Source organism: Spodoptera frugiperda, chromosome 13 (assembly GCF_023101765.2).
Source record: "Spodoptera frugiperda isolate SF20-4 chromosome 13, AGI-APGP_CSIRO_Sfru_2.0, whole genome shotgun sequence".
Classification (NCBI taxonomy): Eukaryota; Metazoa; Arthropoda; class Insecta; order Lepidoptera; family Noctuidae; genus Spodoptera; species Spodoptera frugiperda.
In genome coordinates this window covers 8,578,546-8,590,431 of record NC_064224.1, presented here as the reverse complement: position 1 = coordinate 8,590,431, position 11,886 = coordinate 8,578,546, and the positions used below count along the sequence as shown (strand labels likewise).

The 11,886-nt window shown below is 35.7% G+C and overlaps 2 protein-coding genes across 2 annotated transcripts; one reads left to right on the top strand and one right to left on the bottom strand.

The window, feature by feature from the left end:
• Positions 1-325: 325 nt before the first annotated feature.
• LOC118270606 (uncharacterized) lies at positions 326-3,984 on the bottom strand. Its single transcript, XM_035586286.2, has 2 exons — positions 2,614-3,984; positions 326-2,394 (listed from the first exon to the last, which is right to left on the bottom strand). The coding sequence occupies exons 1-2, from the start codon at positions 3,805-3,807 to the stop codon at positions 1,159-1,161; spliced, it is 2,430 nt and encodes an 809-aa protein (XP_035442179.2). The 5' UTR covers positions 3,808-3,984; the 3' UTR covers positions 326-1,158.
• Positions 3,985-4,548: 564 nt separating this feature from the next.
• LOC118270631 (nucleolar protein 56) lies at positions 4,549-11,841 on the top strand. The gene is made up of 8 exons (XM_035586315.2): positions 4,549-4,715; positions 4,789-4,993; positions 5,393-5,560; positions 6,382-6,580; positions 7,008-7,271; positions 7,915-8,069; positions 8,468-8,638; positions 10,684-11,841. Exons 1-8 carry the CDS (start codon positions 4,713-4,715, stop codon positions 10,902-10,904), a joined length of 1,386 nt encoding a protein of 461 aa, XP_035442208.2. The 5' UTR covers positions 4,549-4,712; the 3' UTR covers positions 10,905-11,841.
• Positions 11,842-11,886: the final 45 nt, after the last annotated feature.

Genomic DNA, 11,886 nt, shown 5'->3' with positions numbered 1-11,886 from the left:
CAGGCAGAGACAATGAAACGCCAATTGCTACGATTCTTACACATCTTTTTCGCTTCATCAATAGTCATCAGTCTTGTCATGCATGCTCGTCGGTTAAGGGTACTTTTAATTTGGCCCTTCTTTAATAATATATATCGCCAATCGGTCGCTATATATCCGTCTAGGGCGCCCTCTACAGATGACCCCGTTATATTTCTTTCTTAAATCTGCTTTTAACAAACACACTAGGCACGATCTTCGCCGTTTAGCGGCTAACGGGCTGATATAATATATGTATGTAGTTTGATAGACTTCAGATTGTAAATTAAAAAAAAAACAACTGGTATACATGAGTGTTTAGTTATTTTATTAGTAAAACTAGTTACATGGACAACAGTTAACAGCTAAACAACTACAAACTAATATATAACGTACTTCATTATCACTATACCTATCTATCGAAAAGCGTTTCATTTACAAGTTTGTCAAAACTTGTTTTTCGTTTTTCGAGGAAGCAACTAAAACATTAAATTAAAGCTGAGAGAAGATTAAAACTTTTGACTACATTATGTGAACACAAATCGAATTCATAAAAATTAATATTTTTACCAATTTCTTAGGTATGGATAAGTATTATCTTATGGAGTCCAGATAAAATACTGACAATCCACTGTCTAAGAAACTGTACCAGCCTTTTTAGATTGTTATTAAAACAAACATATTTAGACTCTAATTTTATTATAACTTTCGTGAGACATACTAATTAATTATTATAATGTTAACGGCTTACTCACGTAACTAGCATGGCTTGAAACTAGACGAGTTCCTCGTCAAACAGTTACGTGAGTAAGCCGATAACATAATAATTACATAATAATTTAATATTTAGACGCCTTTCGAGGCAAGATCGTTTCGTGTAGCATAAAATTTGCCTCACAATTTTCTTTATTTACAGAAGTTCCTTCATTACAAGGAAATTGAGAAATTGTAATAAGCCATAATTTACTTAATATTAGGAAGTTGTAACAGACAACAGTGTGATATTTGTGCAGCAATATATTTTTAGGCAGGTTAGGCTAGTTAGATAAAAGGTAAGTATAAATATCTGCAGTAGATTTGCATAATAAACTTTATTACTATTACTTTGAAAATACTGGACTCTTCACAACTTATAGTACTTTAGTCTATCAAATCAAACTGGTCTAAAAATGTATTGTCAACTCCTAGGGCCGTGCCTAGACTTTCCCGCGGTTTCCTGCAAGGAGTCTCATCATCAAAGCTGAACTCTTCTAAATAATCCTCAGTTAACTTCTGCGGTATCACACTGCAACTTGGACCTAACAGATCAGGCAATAAGACCCTATTTGCTGTGAATACATCTACATTAACTGTATTCAAATTTTCTTTTTCTTCCGCAATAGTCTTGAATTCATTAAGTTCTTCATTACTTTTGTCAATGGGCAACACACTCGCCCTAACTTTCTTAAACCTATTTATAATCTTCTCTAATGAACTAGTTTTCCTAATCAATTGTGTATTAGTTTTTGGAGTTTCAGTCTTACATTCTTCCAGAATATTCTCCTGCAGTTTTGGTACATTTAATTCTGCAAAATGCACCTTGTTTGAGTCTTCTTTCTCTGTGACAACCTTTTCTGATTCAGGAGTTACAGTAATGGCAGGCATGCTTGTAGCGTCGAATATTTTCCGTGTACTCTCTAACCGAGGCACACCCTCAGGAGTGCCAAAACTATTGTCTTTCTCCAACACTGAGATTCCAGAAACTTCTAGAAGTGGACAATCTTCTTGCATAATAGAGAGCTTCCTAGGAATAGGAATCTTTGACCGCTTTTCTCTGTTTTCAAAGAGATTAGGTGATGAATGACTTCTGAATAAAGCATTGTCAATATTAGACACTACAGACTCATTGAACAATCCTCCTTTCTTCACTTGAATGTCTGGTCTTTCAGTCTTATATTTAAACTTTTTGGAACTACTGGACTTCTTCGTTGACAGTAGTCTCAATATTTGCTGTTTGGTGAAACCAGAGGAACATTCGGCTATGGTCTCATTATTTCTACAATTGACTTGAGATATTACGGACATATTCAAGTTTTGTGTCGTGTTTGGACGGTCGTAGGAACTAAAGCGGCATGATATGAGGGTTTTCAGGAAGTCGTCCTTTGGTCCTTGGTAGAAGGGCGCGATGAGCATTGAACGCGACGGCGGTTTGACAAAAGACTGCACTCTTCTACGCAAATTGAACTGATGCTTCGAAATGTTCAGAGGAGTGAAGTTGTCAAATATAACTTGAGACTGTAGGTCTTTGCCCATCTTCAAATCTGAGAGGTCAGGTAATGGTGGTATTTCCGAGAATTCCTTCAGAGATATTGACTGATTGTATGACGATTCTGATGGCTGGAATAAAGAAAAAATATAATTTAGTAAATATGTAAAGATCATGGTGTTTTAGAGTTACCAAGATATCAGATACGCAAAAAATTTCATGAATTCTTGCATCATCTTGAGTTTGTGATCTCAAATGACCTTGAAATAAGGAAGGGAAGAATAATTAAAATCTTTTACATTGAATCTTGAGTAATAGAAGTTAAGTTAGTATAATAAAGTTAATTTTACCTGTAGTCTAGCTTCAGCAGTCATCACTCTTTCCACAAGAACTCGCATTGCAGACACAATCTCCGCTAAGTTCCGTTTCCCTCCATCCAAGTACTGATTGAACTTGTAAATCTCATCTCCTATTTCAGCATTTTTCAGTATAAAACATATTGAAATGAGGAAAGCTCGTATAAGATTCGGAAAACTTAATTTGTCATCTTTCGTAATGTTTTTGAGGATGTACCTCTGTTCACTGTTTACTTGGCTTTGCAGTTCCTTCGTACACATGTCATCAGTTTTAGGATTGTATTCTAGAGTATAGGAACTCCTTTCTGCTTCACCCGTTTGTCTTGCTATCAACATTTGGCTACTGTTCCTAGTGTCTACACATTTCTGGAGGAACGGTTTCATTTTCAAATCCCATTCCTCCTCTAATTGTGTTATTTTGTTGTCTGTCTCCGCCAACCAGTCATCAAAGAACTTTGCTGGTTTGTGAACATCCTTTATACTTAATATTTCTTTTTTTGTTACTTCATCAACTTTGTGCGTTTTCAAATATCCATCTACAATATCATCTAAATATTTTTGTGCATTAAGCTCAACCATTTTATTCTCCATCTCTACAATCTTCTTACGGAACATTTCAGCTATTTTCTCCATTGCCGCTCTTTTACATAAATAATTGGAGAACTTGTTGGACATAGACACTGTTTCTTTATCAATATTCTCTATAAAACCTTCTTTGTGTGATTTGTAATCTTCTGTCATGGTGTCATAGAGCTTTTTCTGTGAATCATTTATCATTTTCGTTTGTACGACCCTTTGGACAGCAAGTTGAGACATTTGGAATATTAGCATGGTCACCTTGTAGCATCCAGGGTTTACCAAGTAGGAAGACATGACTGGAGACAGCAAACCTTTGTTGCTGTAGTCTGTGATGAAGTTAGAGAGCTCGTTTCTGTACGCTCTCTCTGTCTTCGTGTCGTACAGCGGCCACGGCAATGTACTGCAGACCTGATTATCGATTATTGACACCAAGTAATACGACAGATGATTAAACAAACTCTGGGTCGGTTTTTCTAAAGCATTCTCCCTGAATATCAATCTGCTAAGCTCCGAAGGCATTTGCTGCAGCTTGCTGAGTATTCCCACGTTCAAAATAGTCTCTTTCTTGAACGAGACAACAAGGTCTCTTTGCATCGTAATTGTAGCCATTTTAACACCGTGTTTTCACATAGATGCACTTATAAACTCAATATCTAGAGTTTTCACATCACTTTACACGTTGTGTTCAGTTTTAGTCCACATTTAAAAAAGATTATTCAATATCACCACGAATAACAACAAACCCGTACGCAATTTCCCGTGGGAGAATTTCAAATTGAAATGTCAAATTTGTCCGTTGACGCCAAGTAGTGTTGTACGTAAACAGACTTAAAAATATTACTAAAATGTACTTAGTAATAAACAATCAAAACTAAATAATAAATAAGATCACTTTCCTAATGTTTGATATTATAAAAAATATTTAATATAGTTTTGATTTTGCACGGAAAAATATAATACGCATTTTTAAATAAAATATGTAATGATATTAATTACTAGATCGCACTCAAAATTATTTTGGTGGCAAATAGCAAAAGCACAAGGCAAATAAATGCAATATATAAAATAAATTTCTCAATAACACTTTTTGAACTTAATGACTTTAGTAAGTAGCTATTGTTTCATTCCTAAAAATACTAAGGAGTTGCTATTACTAGGTCCATCACTATTGAAGTAGACAACAGTCCGTTTCGTTCTACGTAAATTATATTTGACGTCGAGAAAATAAACGATTACTATTTATTTTTAAGGCTAAATAGCGAGAATAAAATATTCGAATAGCAAATATTGAATAATTTTCAAGTAAAATAGAATTTTGAACTTGCAACACTAAAATTAGTCAAGTTTTCTTTTACTGGTCGCGGCATTGTGTGCCTATCTTCTAGTGTCTTGTTCTCATTACGTGACACGAAACTCATAACCTCGAAAACATTTCGTGAGCGGGGTAGCAAACAAAACTCACGTGTTTGTTTCTCCCCGAAAAATGAAAATAAATTGAAGTGAAATAATAAAAAATGGTGCGTAATATTTTTATTTGGTTTGTTTAAAATGTGTGGTAGGCATAAGTGATAAAGTTTTATGTTATTTCAGAGTAAATTATATGTGTTGTACGAACACAGTGCGGGGTTCGCCCTGTTCAAAGTTGCCGAATTTGAAGAACTTGCGGCGTTTTTGCCTCAAGTTGAGGAGTCTGTGACTGACTTGCAGCGATTCAACTCTGTTGTGACGCTGAGCGCATTCCAGCCATTCAAATCTGCAGTGGTAGCGTTGGAAAATATAAACGCAATATCTGAAGGTTAGTGTCCCGCGTGTTCATTGATAAAGACCACACGACACGTCTGTTAACTTATTTCTGCTGTATTTTTCTCCAAAATTGTATAAAATACTCATTGTTAGTTTATTTAAACTATCCACAGAGTTGTGTGGTAATTTTATGAAAATAAAATATGTCCTGTATTTCCTATCATGTTGCAAGATGCTATATTATTTATTATATTAATTCTAAAACTAATCTTTAACTCTAGCATCGATGGGATTATTGTGTTCAATGTAGAGATGTAAACAATTAACAGCATGGTCTATAAACAATTTATTTTATTATAATTACCACAAAATTTGCTCTAAATAACACAACAAGTACCTGTTATAACTACAAAAAAAATACCACAATTATAACATAATATTTGCCAAACAGGTATTGTACCAGAAGACTTGAACCTGTTCTTGGAGGGAGCGCTTCCAAAGCGCAAGAAGCGCAGCAAATGCACCCTGGGTGTGTTGGACCCCAAACTGGGGGCTGCCATCAGCGAGGCTCTGGAGATCCCATGCTCACACACTGGTGCTGTTCCGGAGATACTCCGAGGTTTGTATCATTGTTATCTTTTGACTACGGTAAACAAATGTAGTAATGTTAGGAGAATGAAAAACTGCATGTGTAACCGCATATAACTATGTTATATTCCAAATACTTAGGAATAAGAAGCCAGCTAGGCAGTTAACATAGAAATCTAAATAAAGTTTTGTTAAATTAACTTTCTAACTTATTTACTTGGCTTTCTGAAATGAAAAGTGATTGTGTTTTTATTAGTTTCTGTAGAGTTCAATTTATTTTCACTAAGATCTAGAATATGTGTTGTGTGTCAGATAATGTACATGTATTGTACCGATTCTTCAAAGACAGTTAAATAAAATACAACCAGCCTTATAAAATGTGTATTTTAAAATAGTATGCACGCTTTGATCTATCGCAAGTGCACCCTGCATTTGTGGTAATAACAGCAGTGCTATAGTGAATGCAATAGTATCCACACATGTACCTCCATTATAAGTGTAATGTGTATGAAATTATCTGCTACATTCTACCTAGGAACTCAAATAAATTCTGTATATAATAATATCCTACAATATTACGAAGTCAAAGTCAATTAATGCTATTAAAACATTAATATATTATAAATACTAAGTAAAATCTCATGAAAAAATAAAATTCTACTAATTTGACAATAGTTCCCAGTGATGTTCATCATGTGGTGTTATATTTAGGCGTGTTAAACTTAACATTTGTTTATTTAACAAAAAAACAAAATTAGCAATAATGAGTTTCTGCTAAACAGCTACTTGGTTCTAATTAATCGGTCACTGAAACCACTTTTCCTCTTATTACAACTTGTTATTTATCAACAGGTATCCGTCACCACTTCCACGCCCTGATCAAAGGTCTGACTCTGAAGGCATGCAGCGTAGCACAGCTCGGTCTAGGCCACTCGTACTCCCGTGCCCGAGTCAAGTTCAACGTGCACCGAGTAGACAACATGATCATCCAGTCTATAGCGCTACTTGACCAACTCGACAAGGATATCAACACGTTTTCTATGAGGATCAGGTAAGAAAAGGCTTGATTTCAGGGTATTTCCAAGATAGGTAGGATTTGGGAAGACTTAATAAGTTAATTGATCACCGATACTAATATTATGGAAAGCCATTTGCACCGCTCATGGGTCACCTGTAACATGAGTCGAATTTTTGTCGGCTTTTACGAGTGGGAATAATCGTAGTTCACCAATTATTCTATTTTAACATTTCATAGTAAATTAAATATCGGCACGCTTTTTATCCCCGATAGGCAGAGGTGTACATTATAGAATGTAATTCCACTGTACAATTTACACCTGCTTTTCACAATTTATGTTGTAAGTTCCACCATATACCGGGCATATTTCCAGACTCTGTGCTACTACTGAGAAATTTTCGAAAAACTGAAAAAAGCAATAATAGTAAAAAAAATGTAACCAAAAATATTTTTTTCACAGAGAATGGTACTCCTACCACTTCCCGGAGCTGATCAACATTGTGCCAGAGAACCAGTTGTACACCAAGTGCGCAGAATTCATCAAGGACAGGAAATCATTGAGCGATGAGTCAGTGGAACCTTTGACGGAGATCCTCGGTGACTCGGAGAAGGCCCAGGCTATTATTGATGCATCCAAAATGTCTATGGGCATGGACATCTCTCCAGTTGACTTGATTAATATCCAGATGTTCGCCGGCAGAGTTGTTGGACTCAGTAATTATAGGTATGTTTCTGAATTATTTACATATTCTATACTAATCTATACTAATGTTATAAAGGTGAAGAGTTTGTTTGTTTGATTGTTTGTTTGATTGTTTGTTTGATTGTTTGTTTGAACGCGCTAATCTCCGGAACTACTGGTTTGATTTGAGTAATTATTTTTGTGTTGGATAGTGCATTTATCAAGGAAGGTTATAGGCTATATATACGCTCCGGTCAATAGGAACCGAGCAGAGCGGGTGAAACCGCGCGGAAGTATCTAGTATATTATAATTTCTTAAATATTGTCCCTTCTTAGATCAAAGTCAAAAGTCAAATCATTTATTCTAATTAAACCATAAATACTTAGGTACTTTTGAAGCGTCAGCAAAGAATGAAAGAAATAAACAATAGTTTGTCCGTCCGTCCGCATTCAGCCAAATTAGTACATTTATAGCCCGACATGTGTTACTTTTTACTTTTCCAGACTCCTTGGCATAACTTTTGCTATAACAACTATTTGTGATCTTCAAATTGTTTTTGAATTACCAAGTGTGATATTGTATGTTCAAGTATTGTAGATCCTCCCTTGACATTTATGATTTAGAATACCCTAGTTTAGGCAGTATTAGATAAATAAATACATGTTCATATTACGATAATTACAGAAAGCAGATAGCCGAGTACCTGCATACCAAGATGGAGTCAGTGGCTCCGAACCTGACCACCTTGGTAGGAGACCAGGTCGGAGCGCGACTCATTTCCAAGGCCGGCTCACTCACCAGCCTCGCCAAGTACCCAGCCTCTACACTGCAGATTTTGGGTATGTTTATTTTTGCATATATTTAAGTAATATTAACCGAGTATATAACACAGAGTGGAGTTTTTAGTCATTAGGAATCTGATGCTCCACCTCAGTTTCAGGTTTGAGCAGCCATTATGATGACTATCCTTAGCTAATAGTTATTTGATGATTTTCCATCCTGAATAAAAAGGGCCTATTATAAAAATCCATTACTGCATTATGTCTGTCACCTGTTTTAAGTTTTGCGAAAAAATACTTTATTTTTTTGTGTATAGATTTGGTTACTAAAAATGAATTTATCAATTTGTATAGAGCATAAATCAATGTCATATTCTATCCGTCATTATCACATTCTATGCCTATTAGAGTTCTTAATCCGTAAATACTTTACTAATAAAAACTTCTTCCATGACCAGGCGCTGAGAAAGCCCTGTTCCGTGCGCTGAAGACTCGCTCGAACACTCCCAAGTACGGGCTGCTGTACCACTCGACGTTCATCGGGCGCGCCGGGCTCAAGAACAAGGGCCGCATCAGCCGGTACCTCGCCAACAAGTGCTCCATCGCATCCAGGATCGACTGCTTCTCTGGTAAGATACTCATTTTTTTTTTTTTTTTATTTATTTAAAAGAAACGTTGCCCCACATTAGGATTTTCTCCTGTGTCGTGGGTACGTTTACAAACATACAAGTTTACATACACATGATACCCAGACCCGAAACAACAATTTGCGGATCACACAAAGAGTTGCTCCGTGCGGGAATCGAACCCGCTACCCGTTGCGCGGCAGCCAGTTGCCCGGCCACCGCACCAACCGTGCAGTCAAATATATACATACACTAATATTATTTAGCAAAATCTATTCGTGTCTGTCTATCTCGCTCTTACTCATATCCTACTTACGTCTATCTCGCTCATACTCATACTCCTACTCCTACCTAGTACTTACTCAGTGGGTAAAATAAGAAAATAAAATTAGTATAATTTACTTAGAAAGTGAAATTAAAATCCAAAATATTGTGTTTTCTATCTGCCAATACAAGTGACAAAAAACTGAGATTTTCTACTTATGATAGATATATTTTTTGAAAAACAAAATTTATAAAAGAATTTAAGAAACATTAACCTTTTGAACGCCAGAGCGTAAACACATCGGCGCCCCTTCTACGCCAAGCCACAAATTCAGTACAAAAACCTACAAAAAAAATAGTGATTCCAACATCTTAACGAAAAGTTATCGATAACCAATGAATCCGTGCTTTTCGTTCTATATTTTTTAAATAAATATTATTCGTTGCATTGGTCTTTTATTTAACTTGACCCTATTTGGTATCATACTATCATTAAACAGCAGTTACTAAGTTCTAAGCAACCTAAAAGCAAACATTAGAACTACAAACGAATAAATCAATAATATAATAAGGTACATCACTAATCTGGTTCGTGACGACATCCGCCGACGTGAAGACACGTCTCTGGCGTGGCTGGCACGACTTTTGACAACTTTCTCGCATGCGAGTAGGGATGTGATCATGTGATATTGTGGTACATAAAAAATAATAATATTTTATTATTTAAAACAATTTAATCATCACTATCACTACATAGTATAAAACAAAGTCGCTTTTTCTGTCATGTTGTATGTCCCTATGAACGCGTAAATCTTTAAAACTACGCAACGGATTTTGATGCGGTTTTTTTTAATAGATAGAGTAACTCATGAGGAAGGTTTTTATGTATAATACAGGTATAATATATCACCATTGCACCCATGCGAAGCTGGGGCGGGTCGCTAGTTTTACATATAATTATTAGTCGGATTCTTCGAAACTTGGCAAACTTATGTCATCCAAGTCCTTTTGCTGTTCAAATTTTAATATTACCACCGATCATAATAATAAATGTAGTAAAGCACTAGCGGACTCCCGTAGCGCTAATGACGTCACCGCTTGACGTCCATTCCCGTCTGTGGCGTACAGGTAACTGTCTATGAGCTCTTACATAGGGATGCGCGAGAGTGGACAGTAAACTATCGATTTAAGGATATCAATTATAAGTTCTTTTCCACATTTTTTTAAATATTATACATTAGGAATATTCAGATACGAATATTTGTCAGTAAAAAGTAATTGTCAAAGTAATAGTAAGCTACTTTCAATAAAATATTTCATAAATTTGGAATATAAGTTACCTTACCTACCCATCACTAGCTGACGTGTCTTGACGTCTGTGGCGTGGGGAAATACACAATTTTACGGATTTCGATTAGCAATATTTGACGATTGTTTTTTCTTGTGAATTCAAATAATGAATATATCTTTGTGTCAATTTACAATATTTCACTAAAGTAGTTTGAAATAATAGGAAAAAGAAACACAGAAAACTTAATTTAGTATATTTATTTTGTATTTAAAAAATGTCGTTTTCTTGACGTCTATAGACGTCGGTGGCGTGTTTGGCACGATTTCGTTAGACGTCTATAAACGTCCGTGGCGTTCAAAAGGTTAAGAAAGTTTTGACTCTTAAAAACAATATAATTAATAATACAAAGTGCTCAGAATATTGAAAAACCCAGTAGATGATAATCTTGGTTCATTTCACATAAAAATTAACCACATTCCTTTTTCCCCCCTAGAAATCCAATCATCCGTATTTGGTGAGAAACTCCGCCAGCAAGTCGAAGACCGTCTCAAGTTCTACGAGACCGGTGACATTCCTAAGAAGAATATCGAAGTAATGAAAGAAGCGTTGGATGAACTGCAGCAGGCCGTGGATGCTGAGGCCAGTGCCAAGAAGAAAAAGAAAAAAAAGAAGAAGAAGGAGAGAGATGAGGAACAGCCCATGGATGAGGATTAATTAAGAAAGAGTGGTTGCTAAAGTTTAACCTTTTGACCGCCAGAGCATAAACGCTTCGCTGTGCCCTCCACGCCAAGCAACGAAAATAAAAATTAAAATTCAACGAAATAACCCTGAAAATATTAGGGATTCCAAAATGTTATCGAATGTGTTTATTTTGTTTTTCTCTGTGATCTGTTTCTTGGCATCTATAGATGTCGGTGGCGCACAGGGCACGCTTGCGCATGACATCTATTCATGCCATTGGCGTTCAAAAGGTTAACTAAGAATCGTGGACGGTCGGTCATAGGGGTGATAGAAGTTGAACTATATTTTAAGAACGTTATTGAAGTACTTCGGTTCAAACTTGGTACTTTTTTTGTGGCCATTTTTTATACTTGGGTTTTTGTAATTATTATTACAAATTCGCATCCAAATATTTAACACTTAGTATGCCGGGAAGTAGATCCACGCGAGACAATGTATTTTCTATTGTGTCTCATATACCGGTCTAAAAGTAAGTTCATGCAATTTTTGACATATTTACAGTGTTCAGTGAGCTTAGTACGAGTTTGTTTTACGTTTAACGAGATCGAAACGAGAGCGCGTTCGGCGCTGTGATTGGTTGGTTCATTCGCGTTGGCCAATCAGAGCGCCGAACGCGTTCTCGTTTCGTTTTCGTTCAATGTAAAGCAAACTTGTACTAAGTGGACAGTGTTACCCGCCGTTGAAAAAACTTGTCATCAGAAATCACCTATCATCATATTATACATATAAGATTTTGTCTGCATGTTTGTCTGTCTGTCTGCCTATAATGAGGTGCTAGGTACCCCTTTGAACGATCGTGTACGATATTGTTCTAGTATAAGACATAGTGATAGTTATATCTTACAATATGTATCGATGTAACAAACACATCAATATTTTTTCAAATATTAAATTACTTTTAAGTTTAAAATATGTTTTATTTCTTACCCCATTTCTATAACTCTCCGGGTAAAAT

Coding starts and splice junctions, on each gene's coding strand:
- LOC118270606 (XM_035586286.2), bottom strand. CDS start 3,807: ATGGCTACAATTACGATGCAAAGAGACCTTGTTGTCTCGTTCAAGAAA. Junction 2,395..2,613: donor CTGCTGAAGCTAGACTACAG/GTAAAATTAACT, acceptor TCTTTATTCCAG/CCATCAGAATCGTCATACAA.
- LOC118270631 (XM_035586315.2), top strand. Junction 6,581..7,007: donor ACGTTTTCTATGAGGATCAG/GTAAGAAAAGGC, acceptor TTTTTTTCACAG/AGAATGGTACTCCTACCACT. Junction 8,639..10,683: donor CAGGATCGACTGCTTCTCTG/GTAAGATACTCA, acceptor TTTCCCCCCTAG/AAATCCAATCATCCGTATTT.